This window comes from Dermacentor albipictus, unplaced genomic scaffold (genome assembly GCF_038994185.2).
Source record: "Dermacentor albipictus isolate Rhodes 1998 colony unplaced genomic scaffold, USDA_Dalb.pri_finalv2 scaffold_20, whole genome shotgun sequence".
NCBI lineage: Eukaryota > Metazoa > Arthropoda > Arachnida > Ixodida > Ixodidae > Dermacentor > Dermacentor albipictus.
The window spans coordinates 7,027,897-7,051,509 of record NW_027225574.1 but is presented as its reverse complement, the minus strand read 5'-3'; the positions used below and the strand labels follow the sequence as shown (position 1 = coordinate 7,051,509).

Genomic DNA, 23,613 nt, shown 5'->3' with positions numbered 1-23,613 from the left:
TTACGCGTGATATCGCGTCTTGTAATCCACCGCGTCGGAGGCCATCTGTTGCGCTGCTCAAGGTGAGGTTGCGAGGTTGCATAAGTGCGCGTCCTGCGCCGAGTCGCGCGAAAGTGATCGTATCCCTGAATGCAACTGTACATGTTCAAGCTGGCAACGCATAAATGGACTGACTACGCCCAGCGCGCGCCGGCCTCGCCAGGCGCTGTCATGCTGGTAGCATGTTTACCTTTGGCCAGCTGTACCGGCGTTAGATTTTGCAAACTTCGGGCAGGTTCGGGTTGTCTTGGGATCCCAGCGCAAGTGACTTCCTATCAGAACCGGAACTAGATGGGTGCAAGCGGGCTGCCAGAACTCCGAAAATCGAAGAGGCCCGATGTTTACTTTGCTGCCTGTGGTTTCGGTAACGTATTTCCTATTGCGAGTAGTTACAGCGGGGCGTGGCACATGCGGAGACCATGAATGTTTGCGCGCATGCGCAAGTAAGTGCGGGTGCGAGAGGAAGCATGCCAGGGTGTAAAAGATCGGTAAAAAGAGAGCCAATTTTTTATGCGAACACCCCCTGGCACGCTTCGGCCTCCGCAGCCTCAACCCACTGGACACCCTGTTTCCAGCTTTGATCTCCCCGGGACCGCTTGGGAGCACCGGAGATCCTGCACCGCCTGCTTTAATATAACCCCAGGTGCACTCCTGAGGCCTCCGTTGGTCGGTTACATGTACCTCCTGGAGCAGTGCTTGTAAAAAAGCCGATCTATCGTCGCGACGGAAAAAGCGACCCGCCACTTATGCAACGTCATTAAGAACATTAGGGACTTTTAGTGTGTCCGGTATTCGGGCAAGCGCGGGCGGTTTTCTGGTTTAGCGGGGGCGTCAAGGTGAGCGGCCCGATCGGTGGCGCCAGCTGGTGGCGCAAAGCTCAACCACACAAACACAGAGCTAATTACTGTATTCTGCTTAGCTGCTGGGGTAAATTTTCGACAGAGGCCTAATCGTGTTCACAATTACGCCGCTGCCAAAAATTTGCACGAGTGGCAAAGCAGGATATGGTGAGTTACTGCAGTTTTAGCTATGCGTTTGTCTGGTTGAGCTCTACAACCCCAGGCGGCTTCACCGTTCACGTTTACGCCATGACCATCCGGTAATCCGCCCAAACCGCTCCCGTTTACCGGAATAGCGTACAAGCTAAAAGTCTCTATTGCCCGTTCAGACACAGCGACCACCAAGCGGCGTTTCCGCCAGCTGCCACACTGCGCGGGCAGCCAGCGGCACAGGCTAAACAAACTCGCTCCGCAATGCCGGCATGTCTAGGGGACAAACGAATAAAACGTGCGCTAAGTATCCTCCGTAGTGCTTAGGCTGAGTCATATATTGAAGGAGCAAAAGCCGCCAGATTTTCTCTCTCGCGCCCGCTCTTAGTCGCGCATGCGCTGAAACGTCGAGAGCCATAAAAAGGGCCACGTACTGCTTTACTTACTACCAATTGTAAAAACGCGTTCCGGTAACCGCGATCGCATGGGTAGCGCGGGTAGTAGAGGCGTATTATTTCCATGTTTTACGTGTTTTAAGCGGCCTGTTTCAGCAACTTTGCTGACATTGCTTTCAACAGCGAGGACACCAACCTGCACATGCAGAATTTAAACCAATGTTTTGAACTTTCTCGTGAACGATGGCTTGTACGAGGGGAACTGAAAAAAAGGCTAGCATCAAGGCTGCGTGAACAGAAAGCTCCTGTCGCCGTCGCATCCAGTTCACGCAAAGCGATTCGTGCCACGTCCTCTGATGGCGACGATTGCTGTTGTACGGGCTGATATTCACACGTCGACGCTGCGGCAGTATTGGGAAGTCTGGTGAATAGTTGCACGACGCATCGGTTTCGGCCTGCTTGGATTGTCGGCACTCTTTGATGATGCCATCACCTGTGGAGCAGCTTTTGCACGTGAGCAGATTAAATGCACCGTTAGCAATTCCCTTGAGCATGTGCGCGACCTTCTCACCTTCTATTATGTCGTGGCCGGCTTAACCCCAAAACAGCCGCACATCCTGGATGTACGAGAGAGAGGACTCCGTAGGGATTGGCCAGAGCGAGCCAGTTCATGCTTTGTGGTAATTTTACGGCCGCCTGGATAGCCAAGCAACTCTGTTAACTTCCCTTTGCATTGGTCCCAGCTGGTTAGCTCCTCTTCGTGGTTTTCGTTCCACACCTTTGCCGTGCCACTTAGGCAGAACAACTGGTTAGCTAGCATGAGTATGGGGTCCCGTCTGTTGATTCCACTCACGCGTTCCTACATAGCTACCCGCTCTTCAACGTTGGCGCCATCAGTCCCGCAGAAAGTTCTGGATCCTTGGGTTGAACAACCACAACGGAAGGGAACAGCGACGTGGCTGGTGATGGGGACGATGGAGGCGGCAACGATGTGGATGCCGCATGCTCACCGTTATTCATGGTGGGGATGGTGATGCGGCGTCCACTGCGGAGCTCCGTATCCCGCCGTAGTACCCAGCACCTCAACCAATATATTACGGGGATGTTGGGTGTATAGACACACTGTATTTACAATATATATACAAGGAGGAGTCAATGTGGTTAAGATGGCTGACCAGTAGCAGTAGCCAGCGTCTGGCGATCTTCTTCCTTTCCCTTCTTTTTCCTTCCGTCACAATATATATATATATATATATATATATATATATATATATATATATATATATATATATATATATATATGCAGGGCAGCCGAGGGCGCTAAATGTTTGCTAAGCATGACCATAACCTCGTTTGCTTTATTTGGTGATGTATATAGGTAAGGCTGAAATGTGCAATGTGTGACAATAGCATTTTCTCTCTCAACTATACGCGGTGCTAGTAAGCATGCTCCCAATTTCTAAAGAGCATGACAATCAATTTGATGGAGCATATTTTCTTTTATGCTATGGAGAGATTACCGTGCAGAGTGCCCAATTTGGAGCAATAGCGACGAAAACTTTGTGGAATAGCATTAGTAGAATATTTAAATTTTTGTGGACGGTCCAAACTATAGTAACGCCATGCTGGAAGAAAAGAGAGAAAAGCCGACCACGATTCCGGTCGCAGCCGTAAAAAATCATCCCCTGTTTACAAATGCAGCCTTGACGCGGTTCTCCATTTTCGAATTGAATTGCTCGATTAGTTCGCCGATAATATATGCGTCGTTGCGCCATTTTCTCTCAATCTCTTCTTGTACATTCCAAGTACAACCCTTAAACAAGTTCTGTGAAGATTTCAAGAGTGAAAGGATGCTTTTATTCATGTTCTTTTATCCACGGTGCTGCTATGGGGAGCACGTGATAGTAAATGCGAGTCGTGTTCGTATCGCAGTGCAATTGCGCCTCTTCAGCAGAACGACCATAGGACAAGTCAAGCAAACTTACATGCGTGTACAATTAAAACAACTTATACAGGCTGCCACGAAATTAGATGCGCCGTGTTTCTGCTACACTGGTTTACAAACGTGAACTTTTTCTACATTAAGATATAAACGGATATAAATTACAACGAATGGGTCTCTTTGAGCAAGAAGTAAGTTGCACCTAGTAACAGCTAAGTTCCCGTACACAGGTTCACAGCCATTCAGGGTGACGGGGTGGGGCATCCCGGGCACTTGCCTACTCCCCCTAATTCATAATTTGCCCACTTACATGCATAAGACTACAGCCAATTGTTAGAACTGACTACAATGTCTTTCCTACTTTTTAGCGCATATATATGTACATGTAAAGAGTATTGCTTCGGGCGACCTCGTATTTTGGCGAAAGCGAATGTTTGCAATTTTTAAATTTCGAAGTCGTGTTACGATTCGCAGGCGAAGTGTTACCTCCGCTAGCGAAAACGCCGCACCGTCAGCTGTTAACACGCGGGTACTTTCTACCAAGAGCTGCAACTTCACGCTGTCAGTGATTCTTCGCGTTAGAGGTTGAGGGTGCCTAACGATTAATTATACATCCTACTTTATGGCCGTCTTGCATTCCCGCTATCCTCTATCGATGTGCATTCGTTCATGCACCGTGTCTCTTTTGAAGATGAAAGGCAAGACCTCTGCACAGCTCTCAATGCGCTAGACGGAAAGCCGTTCACCTTGAAGAAGATGTTGGGACCATGGCCTCGCATATCGTGCCTACAAAAGCCCACAAAAGCGCTGCTGCGATATTTGAAAGATACCGGACTGAGTCAGCGTCTGTGATCCGTACACTCTAAAAACTAGGAAGGGTATCGCAGGAGTGAAGCGGCCGGTTCACTCTTCAAAGCGTCGTTTTACTCTCGCAAAATGTCGAGGAGAGTGAAATGCATTGTTCACTCTCTCACCAAGGAGAGAGTGAAATGTGCTTTTCACTCTCCCCTTCAGAGAGAGAGAGTAGTTCTACTCTTGCGGCAGTAGAGAACAAAACGTAGCGTAATCTTCTGCTTCAACTGTAGGTGGCTGGCCCCGAACATGGCAATGTATCATTCATGCGCGCTCGCTGAGCAAAGAACACATCGTTTTACTCCTAAGAGAACAGGCCGCTGCAGTTCAAAGGAATGCGTAGCGAGCGCTCTACTTTTTCACTCGGAGTTCTCCACCGCGCGCGCGCGCGCTCAAGGTCGCGGAACAACACAGCACCGGAGAAAGGTGATCCGTACAGCGAGCAGTACAGCGACGCAGGCCTGCAGCCAGGGGAGATCGTGTATCAGCGATCTCGCGTTGCCACGAAAACACGACAGTCGTTCGTCATGCCTTGGATATAACAACAAATCCTCCACGGTAAGTGAATTCTAACTTAGGTGCACATTCTCCGTATATGTCATGTTATCGCCAGGAAGTCGTCGGTGCGCTTAGCCGACGCGATTGACAAAGGACTAGGCATACGCGCTGTGTCTCTCGATGTCAATCGAAAAAGCCAGTCGTGGCGATAACTGCATGTGATTTTATCACTTTGCCGTTGTCCGTAAGAGCTTTAAAGATCGCAAACGCTGCCAGAACTATGGTATGTTCAATAAGACGCCAGGCAAGAGGACGCTTAAAATGGTTCGTTCACCAGCCCGTGATTCAGAGCCTATGCGGAGCGTGATTAGCGTGCGTTTTGTGTGTTTGAAGTTATTCAGTTTGGCAGTCTGCTGTGTACGGAACGCTGTTGAATTAAGGAATCACATAACAAAAGGCGTCGTTTTGCTGGCAGCGTGCTTTTTTTCTAAATAAACCGCGCGCTTGACGGTGTTTCGCGCAGGGGGAATCTGCGACCACTGAAGTTACGTGCAGCACCAGTGCTAGTTAGAAACTTTGCCGCAGGCATTCAGCTGCATGCTGCAAGAGGTCAGTTAGGCGCGTTATCTTGAACTTTCTGAAAACGCATGAGGAATCCATGTTTTATGCTGAAAAAAGTATAAACCCCATATATAAGCGATCTTGCGCGCGGCAGCTACAAGCGACGCGATGGAGATGGCTGTCGCGTTCGCTCGTCGCCTACAAGTCGTACTCCGTGCGAGCGACGATATTGAGCGACGCCTCCCCGGTGTTGCCGGCATGAGGGCTGCAATCACGCGTGACGCGTGCTTTAGTAATTTACGTTGATGTATTTTACTATAAAAGTAGCATAAAATATTTGCGGAAGTCTTGCCGTAGGTTCTTATCCTTGCACGTATAAAAACTGAATTATTCGCTCGTTCCGCGTGACAATCGGTAGTATTTGAGCGATGTACATACATCCAGTTCCGGCTTCGCGCTATTGGCTAGTCGCTCATAGCACTTTCGGGCGACGAGCGACGATTTCTAGATTTCCAGAACCGAGCCATCTGTTCAAGCGACGGCCCGTTTTGTCGCTCGAAGCCGTCGCTCGTCGCCGTCGCGCACTAAATCGCTCTCAGTGTTTATCCCTAAGACTGAACTGTTTTTGCTCATGTATTGAAATGGTGTGATTATAGGTAGGTCTGGTTTTGTCTCCTGTTGCGGTTTTCGTGCCCGGTGCGAAACTGAAAGGATGCTTATGTCTACGAACTCGGTGAATTGTCGAGCAGCTAGTTATGCATCGGCATTGAATATAAAGGCTGCTGTGTGGAATTACAATTGCAAGGGTGCTTTGCATACGCTTGTTGTTTTCGACATGCCTGTGCATTTGCTAATATGAGTTGGCGTGTCAGAGTTATGTCATATGAATAGCTAAATCAGCCTTCCTCTGGGGGTTACAAGTGTAATGTGTGTATTTTGCTATTGCATGGCAGATCAAAATGTGTTTATCGCTTGAATATTTTTAGTAGAGAAATAATATCAAAATAAAATGTTGCTTTGATTCCGTGTTACCAGTCTGTCGTACACAGAACAACAGGTTGGTGTAATAAACTAATAACTGCGGTTTAACTGCAACTTTTACATGCCTTCAAGAATCTAAAATGCTAAATTTCAAACTGCAGCAGTAGTCGGGTCTGTCAAAAATGAACTCCATTGCGCACCTCATACATGAAAATAAGTTCATGCCTTTTAGTAAGTTTAGATGCAGGCTGCAGTGAGCTTTCTATTTAGTATTGAAATGTGGGTAAGCTTGCCATAATAAGCCTTGTTGCCCTTTTTTATAGGCACATCCATATATCCATTGAACTGAAGGACAATATTTTCATCCCTACTGAGCATCATGTTTGCAGCTATAATCCTCAAATTATGGCTTCAGCAGTGGCACAACCAGGGATGGTGCGGGGGGCACACTGGGCACGTGCTTAAGATGTGTCACAAGTGGTGTTTGCGATACACCAGACTCATGACAGACCTATGATGTCTGAGAATGACCAATATTCTATTCATTAGCAGGGGTATTCTAACATTCGTGCCAAATGAGGATGAACTGTCCGTTATTTCTTGTTTGTTTAAATCTAAAATTGAAGTTAATTTAGCAGTTGACTGTTGCAGTCATTTGGATGTTTTGCATGCATTTCACTAAGAGCTAAGACTTTCTTTTATTGCCATGGCCTTGACTGTCTTGACGTTGTTTTGCACCATGCCCTTGTGTCGACTTTTGCATACAATATTTTTCAGGCACCCGCTTTATATAACGCAAGAAAGCAGCTGCAAGGACAGGAGGATGTGAAAGAGCCAGTGCAGAGGAGCCAATGCCAAAAAATCAAAACGCATTGGCATGCAATTTGGACAAGAAAACTAGTATGTGGATATATTGGGTGTACCATTTGACCAAATGTAAACAAAATCAAGATACAGTATGTTACACCAAGATGAAAATTCTTACGTGCTCCAGGCAGTCATCTTAACATGGTATATTTATGTAATGTCTCCGATTGGAAAGTCAAATCAAGTATGCTCTCTGGAGACAAACACATAGCAGCAAGTGTCATTGAAAGGTTAGAAATGTGTTTTAAAAAAGCTGATTAGTTCTGAGAAGTGACTGCTTTTTGTCTTGCCTCTCAACAGATACATCCATATGATAAAAAAATAGTGGTACAATGAAATTGCATATTTGCTTAGTGACATGATACATACTTGCAGTGAGCACGGTGACTGTGTTTACTATAAAAAAGAACAGCCCATGCTTGGTTAGGTTAGGCCCACTACAACATGCAGGCATGGGTGATTGGCACTTTTTTTTTATTTCTGTGTCGTGAGGTTTATTTACGTGCGTATAGGTGCAATGGCACGCAGTATGGCTAGTACAAAAAAAGGGGGGGGGGGCTCAGATATATGTAGCTCACTGTACACGACACAGGGCAAAGGAAATCCGTGTTCAGCAACTATGTTAAATGCCATGTACGTAAATTTTACAACGCTACTCATTCGAAGCACGCACAGGTGCATATTGAAGAAAAGTTTTCCAGGGTACATAATTTAGTGCGTCATTTACACTAATTTTGCTCTAACCACAAGACATAATGATTTGAATATACTGCACGGAAAAACCTAGAGCGAATTAAATTGTGTGTCAGCTTCGTGTGTATACATAAAGTCATTCCTATGCATTAGGTTTTTCGCGTAATGCATTACCTGTTGACAGCCTATCTTATCATGTGTACTCTGTTTACATTACAGTTGTTTATTAGTTTACTCATTTGTTTTGCAACTTATGAAATGCCGGTGTATATGTATTTTCAACATTTGACATAACCCTGTATGTTTTGTAGGGACAACCCAGGACGTGCATTTCTCAGCACCCAGTCAACTGCCAGAAGTGACTCGAACACAGGCCACCAGTAATGGACATCAGTTGCAATTTCACATTATGAAGTTGGCTGCTGCCTTGTACTGAGGCTTTTTTTTTAATGAGATGGTGGTGTCGTTCTAATGTACATTTTGACCACAAAGGTGCGATCATGTCTCACAGAGGCATATATGGTTGCTATTCTCTGCGAGTGACGTGTTCTCGTGTTCGTGAAGCATTTGTGTTTGGCAGTATTGTCGCCCAATGAATCAGATATAAACACTGTAACTCGTCACTGCCGGCAAGTAGTTGCGAGAAACACAATATATTATGACGCTGTAAAGTTATCTCATTAATTCGAAGGAAAATTTTCCAGCGGGAAAAAAGGTTGCTATTCCAGATAAACATGTCTTTTTCTCACAAGGTATTTAACCAAACTGTGGGTGCGCGAAATTCGTGACTTATGAATAGATTTTAATTCATCCTTTAGTAATGCTTCTAAAAGAGACTAGAAATAGCATGTGACTACCTCTCCAATCAGCAGATCATACACTTAGAGTCATAAGTGGTAGTTCCATGCAGTCTCGCACTCTATATAACCTTTCCTTTTAGCACCATTGGAACTGGCGGCTGCGTTTTCAGAAGGAGGAGTGCACTTGGCACTGTATATGTATGTGTGAAGTCGGTTTTCTTTGTATGTGTTGGTTCACTGATACAAACAGTGCAAAAATCAGTTGTACCATGAGGCTGACGACGCCTTCTGCTGCTAGAAATGCGGCACTTCATATTTTACAGTACTGCATGACATTTAAATCAAAGCTAGCACATAAAATGATAAAAAAAACTAACCGCTGTTATAGCTAGTTTCCTCAAAGAAAGCTTGTCCTTTACGGGCTGTGTTAATCTGAGCTCTCCACCGATGTTTCAGTAGTGAATCCCTTAGTGAGTGAGAGATTGGGGGAATTAATTGTGTTATTCTTTAAATGGTGTCCTAATTATGTGTATTTGTTCCAACAAAGTTGTCTAGATTACTTTATTGTGTAGTGGAAAGCTTATGAAACCATAAGCAACTAGTGAGTTACTAACATGCATATGCATTTGTCACTATACAGGTGGCACTCGGCTGTACCACTGCAGTGCTGTGGAAATTGCCAGCACCAGCGGCTTTGCAACAGCTGTTTCACAGCATGTCGGTATGTGCTAATTTATGGTTATGTTGGGATGGGTTAGTATTATGGACTACTGCTACTCTGTATTGTGACAGATCCATATGATAAGTGATGTAATGGGCACAGTGAAAACCTGTGAATGTTTTACTATGGTAAATAAAAAGGCTCTCTTTTTCGTCACTGGAGCAGGGAAGAAGAGCATGCAGGCACTCCTGAATGTATATATATTTCAAAACATGAGAGAGACATATATATATATATATATATATATATATATATATATATATATATACACATACAATTAAACTAAAGGCAGGGACATTCCATCTTTCATTTTGAATTGACTTGTACAGCGCAAAAATACAACACTGACCACAGAGAAGCCCACATGTTAACAGGTTTGATACACACAATAATTCAACAGATTTGATACTTCAGGTGTGCTATTTTACGCCAGGGGAAGGGAAAGGGGACAAAACCAGAAAAAAGTGGAGTGGAAAAGAAAGGAATCGTGCCAAAAAGCATGAGAAACATCGTGCAGCCAGGATCGCCAGCAGGACATCTGAAAAGCACTCTGATAAAATTACATACAGGGCAACCTTACCTATTGTTTGTTTCAATCAACTCAGATCACATGCAGCCATTACTGCAATCAAGTTGTTTCCTTATGTCATGAGGGAATGATGTGGGCCCAAAAAACTGTTTAGAGCTGAAGGATTATGTTCCATGCTAGCCTCATTACCTGCTTTTTATCATATTGTTATCAGCTGCTTATGTTAGGGACAAAAAGTAAGAGTACGAGGTCTTTCCTGATTCGCCATTCCACACAACATGTCTTTGTGACTATATGTACATGCAGATGATCCATAGATGAAAAATATTCAGTAGAGTAGAATCTCATTACAAGATACACTTGGTTGTAAGAGACATATGAAAATGGTTTGGTTGGTTTTTCGATGTTTGCCACGTTAACAACACTGTACACAAGAGACACCTTTGTTACTAACGACTTTTTAAGTATTCACTACTTCGAAGGCACACAACCCAGACACATTCACTTCATGCACCTTGTGTGCTCTGAAGGGCGTAAAGATCACGCAATCCTCACACAAGTCAATTGCGCATGTCTCTTTAGCATGGACTAGAAAAGGAAGGCAACGAGGACAGTGCAGGGCAGAAAGTGTCGACAGTTGAAGCTGACGAGCGTCTAAGAGCACCTCAAAGGCACTGCGAGCAACAAGGCTTGCAAAGTGAAGTGTTTAACTTCCAGAAGTTAGGAAGGAAGCTAACACAATCTACAGTCACTAAAAAGCTGTGAATGTCTTCTTTAAAGGGCCCCTAAGCCACCGAGGTTGAAATTTATTTGCGGTGTTGCAGTTGTACATGTTAAGGCAACGAACACGTAGCCATGAGAGTTTTTCGAAACGGTGCAGTAATAGTGGAGCTACGTGTTTGATTATCAAAAAGTAGTCCCCGCTCATTTTACTCTTTCATCTGGTACACGCCATCTGGATAGTACCGTCTTTTCCTCGCCTAGTACACCTCCAAATGTTACGGGACAGGCCATCACCAACGAGCTCTGTTGCTGCCGCGCAGGCCCGTCGTCCTGCGAGGGGTGGCGCTAATGACCTCGCCAATACAATGGAACTGTATGGTGACTCTAGTTGAAGAGCCTCATAGGGAGACCCTTCTGTTGGCATTTCTGTTCTTTGCCCCCATTGGCTGCCCACAATGGCATCGCGAGCAACGCGACGAGGAAGGAGTGTGTTTTTGCTTGCAGGCCTTGCCGGCAGTCGTACACTTTCGTTCGACCAATCGACAGCACCGGAAACTGGTGAATCATCAGAGACAGCCTGGTGATGTCAGGACAAACTGGGGGGTGCAGGATAGGTCCAGAGAGGCGCACGGAGTCGTTTTCTTCATATTGTGGTGCTCCCACAGTGCTACGCACTGTGGCATTTGCCATCGTCAATTGTGACGGCATTCTGATTTTGATGCGCGTGTTTACTTGAAATGTTCAAAAAATGTCGAGAAGTGGTTTAGGGGCCCTTTAAGCCACCCTGAGCAATTATTCCTTCAGATATATCTAAACATACTTTAGTGATGATGTATAATAAAGTGATCTAGTCTGGCTCCTCAGTGTTTTAAAATTTTTGGTATTGAGAGACATGTTTCCCGTGCCTCTTGAGTATCTCTTCTGAGGCTTAACTGTAATGTACACACACAATTGTGTAACTCCTCCTGCAAGTATATTCATTAAGCCTGGTCACTGATGTGCAAAGCTTGTGGTTAAGTTTTGATGTCCGTACGTTTTAGAGCTATGTTTATTAATTCATGCTGTTATTGGTTCTTCGATGCAGGAGACAATGCCTACGAAATTATTGGCCCTGATGACGAGAGCCCTCAAGGGGCAAATGACATCTCTGTTGCAGAAGTGAGCCCGATACCACCTGAAGTTACCATGACAGGTGGCACGGCAGCAATAGATACAGAGACGGCCATGTCTACTGCAGCTGCAACAGTGTACGAGGCAAGCAGCAGTGTGTCAGCATCAGCAGCAGTGTCAGAAGGAACCGCACCAGGCCTGGTAGAGCAACATGTGTGCTATCACTGTGACTTTTTTTGTAGTGCATACAACTCATTTGCTCAACATACGAAAGCTTTTCACCACGACTGTGAGCCATTGTTCTTGTGCAGCAAGTGCAAAGTGTGCAACAAGCATCACTTTAAGATATGAAAACATATTACAGTTGTTGCCTCCCCAGCAAGCCCACATAGCGACAACAATGTGGAACACATGGTGGGACACACCTCTTCCCCATTAGAAGATAGTAGAGACTGTCAGTGTTGTTGTTAGATTAACTGGTCTTTGTAGGCAACTAGAAGGACAACACAGGTGTCATAAGATTGTTGTTTATGTTGTCATTGAAGAGGTAAAAAAGAAGTTTGATGCAGCTGAAGTGCCAACTGATATTGAGCAAATCGAGAACAAGCACCTGAAAAAGCAACACTATCGAAATTTGGGTATCTGTGCCGCCGACTCTGGTAAGGATGGCATAGGACAGAAGTGTGATGAAAATCACATAGACACTGCTGTTCCATCACTGGTCACAGTGAGCAGTGACTTGTAGGGCAAGAGAGTCAACTGAAACGAACATTATGGCATAGTGTCATGCTCCCATGTGACCACTTTCCATGTTATTTTGCATGATACAGCTCAACCTCCAGAAACGAGACTGCAACTTGTCTGTAAAAAAGCTTTCACAAAAAATTATAACACTATTAACACAGCAGTATCTTCTTTTTTTGTGGGTTCGAGGTACCCGGGTGTCCATTAATGCAAAAATTGCGGAAAAAAAGAACATGTGTCGTACTTGCACCTTTTTAACACGTACGAGGGGGACAGAACTTTTCTAGTCATGCATCTTCATCATAGTATCAAGTTTTTAAATGCCTTTTATAATTATTATTACCAGTTATATCTGAGTGCATTGTATGCATTTAGCAGGTGTAAAATCAGGTCAGTTGGATCAGATGCCTTATCTGCAAGGGAGCCCTATATTCAAGAAATTGGAATTAATATAGGTACGTTAGAGACGCAGTCTTTCAGCACTTTATTGCGTGTGGTTTAAGCATTGCTCAATACTTTTGTGGATGGCAGTTTCAACCGGCACAGCACTGCGCTTTGTCACGGTCATGTATCTTCAAAGCGGTGTTTACCATTTGTGTTGATCTGTTTGTGTATTCATAGAGCAAGTTCTTAATTTATTTTTCTCCGCATTCTTGTGCTTGTACTAAGCTTGTATAAGGCAGGTACAAAATGGGCGTCACTATAACGAACTGTTCTGTTGAGCTTACACTTGCAAATAATAGTGTTGAGATGGCCGCACTTCTATGCAGGTGCACCGATAGCTTTGTGTATGTTCTCATGTTTGTATAAAGCTTATATAAGCTAGTTACAAAATGTATGTCACTAAACATTGTGATATTCTTTGAAGAACTGCTTGGTTGGTTTTACACTTGTGAATTAGTATTGAGGCGGTGGTATTTCTATGTAGGCCCACTCCTAGCTTTCTGTGTGCTCACGTGTTCGTATTAAGCTTTTACAAGGGAGTTACAGCATGTACGTCACTAAGAGCTGTGATATTTTTAAAGAACTGCTTTGTTGGTTTTACACCTGTGAGTAATAGTACTCGGGTGGCACTAGTCATGTGTGGGTACACAGGGACCATTTGTATACATTATGCTCATGTAAAGCAGTTACAAAGTGTATGTCACTAATCACTGTGATATTTGTTGAAGAATTGCTGTGATGGTTTTACACTTGTGAATAATAGTGGTCAGGATACAGTACTTGCGATGTATAGTTGAATTTATACAGTGCCAAGACATGGGCTGTATACGTACCAAAAGAAATGTCTGTCATTATATTGTTGTGATTATTACTGCTTGGATTTTATTAAACTCTAATAACATTTTTTCTTGTATCTATTGAGGTATGGCAATTTGTCATGCAACCAAACTGATGACCTGAACTTGTGCATACAAATAAACAGCTAATTTAAGAGTATACTGCTCATATTCTGCGAAACCAGTTTAACAAATCTTGTACTACAATGCTGAAAAAATGACAGAGCTGACAGGGATTTACAGAAAGAGTTCTGCACTGGCTGAAGGACTGCCCCACACTGGAGTTGGTAATGTTGCGTTTATTGGAGTAGAACAGTAAGTGAGCTTCTGTTAAAAATGTGACAGTCAATGCAGAAACATAAGGCAGACGAGCAGATGTGGCACATTTTTTTCAGGGCCCTCCATGCCTACTACTGCATTTCTAGTCTTCCTGTGCTCTTCGTATAAGCCCCTGTTCAGCCAAGGTTTTTACTCCATGACAGTTGTTCTACTGGGTTCGTAGCAATATTGAAGAAAAAAATGCAATGGTTTTCAAGAACTTTCGAGGCCCCGACACAGTAACTTCAAGGACCTCGTGCGATTTTTTTAGTAGTTTGGACAGGCGATAACTTGTTCAACAACATCGTTAATTTTAATGCAAACAAAAGAATACAAAACAAATTGCAATTCACTGATTTCAAAAATTTGAAAGACTGCTAATTTGCCTTTCACCGCCCATCACTAAATGCACACAAGGAAGCATTTCAAGAAAGCGCTCAGTTTTTCTGCAATAGCACAATTAACTACTTGGACCTGCAACATTTGCAGTTTTTGAATACTGTTTGGTTTGAGAGTGTATGGGATGTCATCTGTTGCCTCAGCTTTTCACCACCAAATAAGCAATAGTCATTTGTAATTTCCTTTTATTGTGTCTGTAGCTCTCAATTTACTCATCACGGCTTTTCTTTGAATGCCTCAACTGTTGAGCTTCCTGCTTCTGCTCCTCCAAGTACATTTGTCGCCGGTTCCATGTGCCTAAAACTGGTATCTGCAGCTCCTTTGTAATTTCAACTTTAAGGATGTCGCTTTCCTTCTATTACCTCCACAGACAATTCTCTGTGACATGCGAAGAGTGTCACAGAAGGGAAAAAATAACACTTGGCAATGTCTGCTATGTCTAGCCAAGTGTACAAATTTAAGGACTTTCCAGTACTTCTAAAAATTCCAGGGTTTTCAATGCCTTGAAAATGGCATTTTAGAAATAAAGGGTTTTCAAGGATCGCTACAAACGCTGGTTTCTAGCACCTAAATAATTTTACAAGCTTATTTTGGCATGGAGTTCGGAAATTCATGCTTTTTAGCTAACGCTGCACTATCTCTGTACATTGAAGCCACGAGAGCGCAACCATTTTGGAGTAAAGAAAAATACTGAAAGCTTTTAATACCACTCTTTTTCTATGGAGCTTCCTATTGCCTAGTTAGGTTTACGAATGTGCCTGGTTTTGGTGGGCGTTTCTTCGACATTTTCTGTGAGAAGTAGATGACTAACCCCCGTATTCAGAAATGTATATTAATACAAAGCTCATGCTTGACTTTATATAAACGACGCCTGGTGCGAACGTCCCCCAGACGCTCACTGCCTTTCTTTTGGTGCGTTCACGACTTGCGTCATTTAGATCAAGTCAAGCATGGGCTTCAAGTTATGATGCATTTCTGAATATGGGGGTAAGCGTGCGCAATTCCGGGCAGCGCATTGTGCCACTGACACTGAGAGGAAACGGGGAAAACAAAGTTAACGCCCTATACTCCTAAACTTTAGCCTACCTGTGGTGTGCGTGTATCGTGGAAGAAAAAACAGCGCAAACACCAGGACGAAAAAAAGCATCAACCACACCAGCGCTTCGTGGTGTTGTCCATATTTTTGCGTCGTCCTTGTGTTGCGCTGTTTCTTCTAAAATGCTCAACCAACTAGCCGGCAAGTCTATCCTGTGCATATATATTGAACACACGTATGAATGTAGATGGTCTTCGAAGCTTTTAGAACGAGCACTGCCACAGGATACGAGCAGTGCACGCGTAACAAGTGGACACATCAGTCATGTAAACATGCGTGCCAATGCATGTGACGCGGCTATCGGCATAAGCAGTCTCCAAATGCTGGAATACATGCTCTTCAAAACGCTAACGATCCGCTGCTAATGCAGGACAACAGCTCACAGCGGACTGAACCAAACTCTAAACTAATGCACTTGAAAAGAACGCCTACACGGCACTGTGAGGCACGTCGAAATGCCTGGTACTGGCGTCGCAGTTGACCACATACGAATGGAACTGGCGGAAAAAATAAACAGAAATGCTCACCAGTATACGCGCGACTTAAATTCACATACGTGGATGGTTGGCACGATACTTTGTATCCGCGTATTTTCGGAGAACATATAATGCATGAACTGGAAAAGCACTCGATCGTGAGCTGAACGGCACATTTGTTATTTTCCTGGGGTGACGACAAGCCGTGAATAGTTCTCACCTCGTCGTCTACGTTGTATTCCTCCGTTAGTCGTAGCAAGGAATGGAAATGATGCAAACGCAAACGTATTCCAGTACACAACAGCACAGCACACTGCAGAGAAACTCCACCCACTGCAGCCGATTCCTCAAATACATTTGTTGTGTATATAAGATCTAAAACAACACGACTTAGCGTGGTGGCTCTGTGGTGTAATGGTTAGGATGTGCGCTTTCAATTGTATAGATGCGAGTGTATGCGGGTTCGAATCCACGTGATGTATAGAGCAATATGGTTCTCCAGATAAGTGTGTGATTCCCTCGACTACTGTGTTCTAATTAGACCATGTGTCTCCTGATTGTGAAATATGCGAAGATATTTGCGGATTGAATGTGCATTGGCTTTTTTTTCTCCGCAGTGGCGTTCGGGAGACGCATAGGCCGATTCCGAGCAGTGACGACTCATGGTAGGCAGCAAATAGCCAGGAAAAATGACTTTAAAATCCTGCATAACATTGCTCACGCCTATTCTGAAGGCCGCTTGGAATTGGGCCACTGAGTCTGAGGAAGCCGCCTAGGGAACAGTGTATCAGCGACCCTAATTTGATCTGATTTCCTGCCTGCATGCGTGGCCAGGACTTCGCTAAGAAGGTATTGGGAAGAGTACTAGCACTCTGTTTGGGGGAGGAGAAGTACTCGGTCTGGTGGAGTGCCATTACCCTTACGGTGAGAGTATTACCACTCTGCGGAAGAGTACTAGCACTCCCTGTGGGAAGAGTATTATCACTCTGCAGAAGAGTACTAGCAATCCCTCGCGGTGGAGTAACAAAACTCTGTCAACAGGAGTTGACCTACTCTCTCTCAAAGAGGGTCGATCTACTCTCGAAAAGAGAGTGAAATATGGGACAAGCCGCTACTCCCTCAAAGGGAGTGCCCGGCACTCTCTTAGTTTTTAGAGTGTACTGAGTGAAAGACTGATATCCCCAGTGGACATTTTCTTATTTTAATCTTTCCGTCCCCCTTTCCCAAGTGTAGGGTAGCCAACCGGGCTCAGTCCTTGTCCGATACGCGGCCTTCTTCGGTCTCAGTCCGATTCGCGCCCCTCTCTCTCTTTTCGCCTCCGCTAGCGCGCTGGACGCTACACAGCCAAGGGGGCAAAGCCTCGGCCACAACTTCAGTGTCGCGGTGGCGAAACGACTCGTCGTGGCACAACGTGGCTGCCCTCGTAGACTACGCTACGCAGCACGCCACTGCATCTCGGAGACCACGCGCAGCACACGCACGTACGCGCAGTGCACGTGCATGTTTCCGGTCCTTCTGAAATCCGGTCTTTCCGGTCTTTCTGAAATCGTATATATATATATATATATATATATATATATATATATATATATGTCTCGTTTATTTAATTCACAATTAGTCATTAGGCAGTGCTGAGAATGCCACCAGGATCACGCATTTAGCCTTCTAGCACTGTTGGGTCAGTTACTTCCGAGCACGTAGCATGACGGGCTTGCGGAAGCGGGAGCAAGCGATTTTTACCTTTGGTTGACAATACTTTGATTATAAGTTCCCTGCTGTATGCGGTGGAAGAATATTTGACTCATGTTTACAGCGGCATCTACGACAGATCGGCAACCTTTTCTTACTATTGGCCTCGAGCTCCACCACTGGAAAAGCTGGCGCCACCGTCGGCGTGACGTGCTAGGAGGGATCACGTGGACATAGCGGCCGCGTCGGCTGCTTCGGGCGCGCCGAAGCGAGCTGAAAACGAGTTTAAATTCCCTCGTACGCTGCGGTTTTCATTTAGTGGCGAAATTTTCCCGCTTCGAGTGTCTCCTTTACAACGCTTGAAAGCACTACAATAGGTAGTGGCTGCCTTTGAAGGCGCGCAACATGGTAGGCTACTGCTCGGTGCCGCAGGGCCGGACGCACGTAACGGAGGCCGGTGTCGGCCTTATTCACACGTAGCCGCAGGACAAGAAACTGTGTGAAGCTTGGCTCGCGAAACATAAAACCGGCAGTCATCGGCTACAACTCGGGTATGCAGCAAGCACAGACGCGAGGAAGATTTCTGCTACGGCGCCCGGTCTGCGATGTTCTCAAAACGCGCACTGAGACGCTCGCCTGAGTCCGCTGCCCGACTAATGTCATGACGGCTTGGTCTATGAACTTGTCGATACTATAGATACTGCCAAGTTCAGTGGAGTGGAAAGGCAGCGGTGAGAAGCACATTTAAAGAAAGCATGGCACATGGTCATGTTTGTGTTGTGAATTAATACACTGGATTACAAAAAAGGAGCAGCGGGAAATTGCACGCTGAGAACACCGATAAACATACAGTGCGACGCAACTCGAGAAATAGTATTGAAAGGTCAAAGAATTTAGAAGAAAAAAAAGATTGCATCGTCGCGACGGCACATCACAGTCCCCGTAGGCGTCGAAGTCTCTACAATGAAATTATTTTTGAACAGCTCTGATAGCGCCCACGCAACAATGGTTGCCTGTGTACTGTCAAATGCTCATATTCTGCGGGCTAAAGCTCATGGCACGGTGCGAAAACGCGCGCGCGGAGAAAGCGAAACAGTGCGCGGACAAGCATGCAGACGCGTAGTCGGTCGCTGCGAATCTGCGCGATCGCTGCATTGAGGCTTCATTCTATTACGCTCCATTTAGTTATACAAACACTATAAGAACATATTTCACATAGTTTGCTCTCGGCGTTTACCTACCTTTCACGCAAGAAGCCGGTTCGGGAGACTCCATCGCGGCGACCGCGCGCAGTGGCGTTCACTGTACGTATTCGGTAAAGAGATAGCGGCTGTAAACGATTGTGTGCTTTCAGCTTGCCCAAGATTATTATTTAGACAGTAAGAAACTTCTCTCGTTTCGAAAGTACTTACAAAAATGTCCGGGAGAGCTCGCGCGTGGTGTTTTCAGTGAGCGCTGACAGCAAAACCTATGAGGAGCGCGTCACGTGATCCCTCATACTACGGCATCGAGGCGCTTCCGATAGAGGGCGACTCCGTAACTCCTCGCCGCCAATATTCAAAAAATATTTCAGTGCCCCTCGACGGCCCATATATTTACCTACTCTTCGCCTTGCTCATTATTTGGAAATGATGGAATGACAGATAACGAATCTCATTTTTTGGGCGTGCTGAACGGCATCCAAACACTGCTCTCAATTTTTTTTTTTTGTAGCGTCGCTTTGACTGCATCAAAAAAGAGCTTGAGAAGTGGCCCATCTATATAATAGACGCTGTGGTTTCGGCATTAACTTCGACGGAGCCTTGATGAAGTGCTGTGTTTGTTTCCACGCATGATGCCTCAGTTCAGAATCACTTCGCTGGCCAGTGGCGTACCTACACTTCGCTGACCAGCGGCGTACCTACACAACAGGTAGGCGAGCGGGGCGCAGTTAACTGGGGAAGAGGAGAGAGAGGGGGAAGGGGAAGGTGGGAAAGTTGCAAAATAACTAAAAAAGTTCAAGGGCGGGGGAGGGTACAGGTTCATGGTTACGTCACTTCCACAGCACACATTGAGCGACGTGGGAAAGCTGTACCAACTATTCGCTTTTACAACTAAATGTGTGATTTTGGCATGCCGTGTGGCTTTGATACTATTCATCATGCGTGTCTCCACCGGGTTCGTCTAAACGTGGCCAATACAGAATCCTTGCATAAAATCCAGCGCCTCGTGTCGTAGGTGGGCCCACGTGCAACGTATTAGAGGACAGCGCACTTAATCTTCCATTGCAGCCTTTTCACACTACGAAGGACTATATTTAGCTCCGCACTGAATGCACCCGAGATACTTCATCTTTAGCTACTATATTACCTTACATCATGAGCTTTCTGGGAGACATTGGAGTCAACAACATATCTTAATTCTGTATGTTCTGTGTGGGTCAATTTATTTATCGTCATATTTAGGTGGAATTCCATTGTCGTTTGGCAAACCTCTCTAGTTATCATTAGAGCACCTCTATCTTTTTAACTTTTTCGTATCTGTTTTGATACGTGCATGTCGAAGAAACAATACGAACTATTGAAGAAACAATGACATATTAAAGACTTCTACACTCAGAGACATTTATTGCATTAAGGCTTCGAGTTGCAGGCTAAATACACAAGAAGAGAAGTGCTCCGCACAATCCATGTCTAACATTCTAGCCACCTTCGGGCGACTGGTCTTCCACGCCCTGTAAAGCGTCCTCCTCTAGCATTGCAACGTCTGCCTCCATTTGATCTATAGCATTGTCCTCTCTATCCAGCCTCTGTTTGAGGTCTTCGATAACGACCTCAATTTTTGCCATTTCTGATTTATGCCGTTCCAAAACTTTTTGCTTCTGTTTAAGTTGCGATGCAGCCGCCTTTAAAGCACGCATCTCAATCTCCTGACTTGGAAGCAAAGCATGTAAGGACGCTTGTCCCTTCTTAAACATGATGTTTGCCTTCAACTGTGACTCAAAGTCAGCCTCCTCCTGGTTGTACACTGCTTCTTGATAATATTCTGTTGGCTCCTCCGTCGCATTGTACTGCAGTAGTAGCGATTTGAGCCTTTGCTCCTCCTCTTGCTGCCATGCTGTCTGCATCTGTTCAATGGAGTCCAGTCGAACACTACGATGTTTTTCGATGGTGTTTATCACCTTACCCTGCCCCTGTTCCTTTTTCAGTGACTCAAAGCTTTCACTGAAGCTATTGCGGCTTGCCTCAAGACCAAACTCATGCAAATCCTTCGAACTTATAAGTCCTTCATCGCATGACCATGAATAAGCCCCAAGCTGGTTACTGTGGGCAGTTTCGAGCTCTCTTATCTTCAAAGGGCCACTTTCATTTAGCTCGGTTATAACTGATTCAGTTAGCTCATCATTGGGCCGCTTTATTTCTTCCATGGCGATACTGCATTCGTCGGCTAAAGCAGGGGTTTGTCTCAACGCTTCTATGAACTTCTCGTGTTGTGACAGTTCGGAAAAACGGAATGCACAGTTTCCTCCGCGTGAGTAACGAATTTGAACTGATGATCTGGCATCAGATGGCCTGAGATGCACATTCATCCTGTATGTGTCCCTACTTCTCGGGTCGCGAGGGTCACCTAGCCATTTCGTCTCTTTTATGCAGGCCTTAGTTCTAGCGCTGCCTCGCGCTGTACCGCTCTTAGGGCGTGCGCCAGCTCCGGCACCCAGAGAGCTCGATGGGGCTGCAACGGTTGCACTCTTCCTGGTATTAGAGGGCGCTGCGCGTGCAGCAAGATCAAGCGCGGGAATTTGAGTCGAAGATTGAGCTACTTCCACGACCGGATAGCGGATAATCGCGAAATCTTCTACCGCAGTCGACGCTCCTGGATTATGGCCCTTAATTGTAGCGAAGCGCTCCGTTGCATCATTCACGTTTCTGCACGGGGTATCTGCGTTCGATTCAGGTAACTCCTCGATGTAAGCTTCAGGAGCTTGCGAAAAACTTGACTGTATGACTTCCTGTTTCAGCGAGTCATGGGTAAGAAATGTATCAGAGTGCAACAGCTGTTCAGAGTATTCTTGAAGAGGGGCTTCATTGCTCTTCGCTGGGCTCTCTGGTGTCTCTTTCGCTGTATTGCTGACGTTTTCGTTTGTGTCAGGAATAAAAAGTGCACCCGTGTCGTCCAAACAGTCTTTCTCCAAAACACCAGCTTTGACATTTGATACGGGTTTCTTGACGTCAGTATGGAAGAAGCAGTTCGTTCGTGGCAGTGGCTTATGTAAGGTTTCCCCAGTAATGCAGCAATGGCTGGGAGCCATGGCCCTTTCAGAGCTTTTGTTGATGGGCGAAGCAATTGGATAGATTTTGTTGGACGGTGTCGGTGTCCACGAAAAACAACTTCCATTATGCATACGAGGCTCACGCGCTGCTTGTTGGATCCGCAAAGGTTCAGTGGCGACCTCGTGGAAACACTGCACCTTTTCGTGACAGCTACCACTTGCAGACTCTGATATCTTTGATTCAGGCATTTCCGTGTTGCCGTAATGCTGCCTATTCGCGTCAAACGCATCCTCTAGCTGTGATGGGACTAGGCGCACAGGTGATATCTCGTGGTCATTGACGCTTATTTGCTCTTGCTCAATGTAGCTACGGATGGGCATGTCAGTCACGACCTTTGCTTCAGACATTTCCGTGTTGTCGTAATGCTGCCTAGTCGTGTACCACACGCCCTCTAGCTGCGGTGAAACTAGGCGCACACGTGACATCTCACCGTCATGGACGCTTAGTTGCTCTTCCTGAATGTTGCTACGGGTAGGCATGTCAGTCACGACCTTATATTCAAATCCAATTTTTTCCTCTCTCACCCTCCCGGTGTTGTTCATCCCACTGATGTCGTCTGAGTGTTGAGTTATCAAAATATTACCGTCTTCTTGGTCACTTAGCCCTCCAAAAACCTCACAGACTTGGTAAACTTGATTCGGCGACATTGATGATTCTGAAGTTGGGGCATCCGTGCTGACCGACTTGAGAAAAGAGAAAGTTACCTGCTCTTCAGCTGAACATTGATAGGCAACAGCACTGTCTAAGCCAATAGAGCGTCGTCGCTCTCGTAGAGCGTACTTTATCCCATTCTCCATTGCAGACTTGCCAATGTTCACCTGGGAAGAGTAGCACTCGCCGCTTCGTTCCTCGTTCCCCGTCTCGGTAGCATCGCGAGTGAACGTGGCAATCTGGGGAGACTTGTCATGTCCCCCGTATTTCTTGCCTTTAGAAAAGCGGACGAGTCGTGCCCACAGGCTCTTTTCGCCGTCCAGGGCTGACACACATTTGGCTTTGCTGGTTCCTTCAGCATTCGCGAAGCTGGACGACATGCGTATTTCTGTAGACTTCACTATGCTGGAAAGCTGTGATGCGTCGGGTAGCGACGCCTGTCGTTCAAGGGGTCGTCGTGGTCCGTCGCTGCCCTCGATGCTTTTGGAAGACAGATGTGACGAGTCCGGGCTCCATTTAGTGGCCATGATCGCTTTCCACGAACAAGCTTGGCTCAAGCCACAATTACTACACACAGGCTGAGCGATCGGCTGAAGCTATGTTCTTGCGATGGCACGGCCTCGTGAGCCAGGTACAGTCCATGGTACGGCACTTCAGAATTCCAAGGACTAGGACACCATAGGGGTGGCGATGATGATGATCCTCATCCCCAGCGCGCACCCACTTTAGGGCGATAGGCCAGGATTTCGCGGCAGGAGGTAGCAGTACAGAATTAGTAGTTAGGTGAGGAGAAACGGAAAAATGAAAAGAAGAGAGAGGAATAATTTTATGCCGTTGAGCTGTTCAACTAATTGAAAAAATCTATTAGAAACGTAATAATGAAGGCGACATTAAAGACAGCATCATTATAGAATTTGAAAAAAATTTTCAATTAATTTATTAGAGAGCAG

The 23,613-nt window shown here is 45.5% G+C and overlaps 1 protein-coding gene and 1 long non-coding RNA gene across 3 annotated transcripts in view; one reads left to right on the top strand and one right to left on the bottom strand.

The window, feature by feature from the left end:
• Positions 1–23,360, bottom strand: part of LOC139052251 (uncharacterized) — a 41,819-nt gene extending 18,459 nt beyond the window's left edge. The window contains exon 1 of the long non-coding RNA XR_011509803.1: positions 22,436–23,360. This is a non-coding gene — a long non-coding RNA (uncharacterized lncRNA). The remainder of the gene's footprint in view (positions 1–22,435) is intronic.
• LOC135921916 (uncharacterized) lies at positions 4,661–13,791 on the top strand. 2 transcript variants are annotated; one of them, XM_065456329.2, is made up of 5 exons: positions 4,672–4,775; positions 7,035–7,157; positions 8,129–8,197; positions 9,258–9,338; positions 11,675–13,791. In XM_065456329.2, exons 2-5 carry the CDS (start codon positions 7,109–7,111, stop codon positions 12,049–12,051), a joined length of 576 nt encoding a protein of 191 aa, XP_065312401.2. In that variant the 5' UTR covers positions 4,672–4,775; positions 7,035–7,108; the 3' UTR covers positions 12,052–13,791. The 2 variants fall into 2 exon arrangements, 1 of the variants encoding a protein (XP_065312401.2); XR_011509780.1 differs by lacking the exon at positions 7,035–7,157 and having other exon boundaries at positions 4,661–4,775.
• Positions 23,361–23,613: the final 253 nt, after the last annotated feature.

Coding starts and splice junctions, on each gene's coding strand:
- LOC135921916 (XM_065456329.2), top strand. CDS start 7,109: ATGCCAAAAAATCAAAACGCATTGGCATGCAATTTGGACAAGAAAACT. Junction 7,158..8,128: donor CAATTTGGACAAGAAAACTA/GTATGTGGATAT, acceptor TATGTTTTGTAG/GGACAACCCAGGACGTGCAT. Junction 9,339..11,674: donor AGCTGTTTCACAGCATGTCG/GTATGTGCTAAT, acceptor TCTTCGATGCAG/GAGACAATGCCTACGAAATT.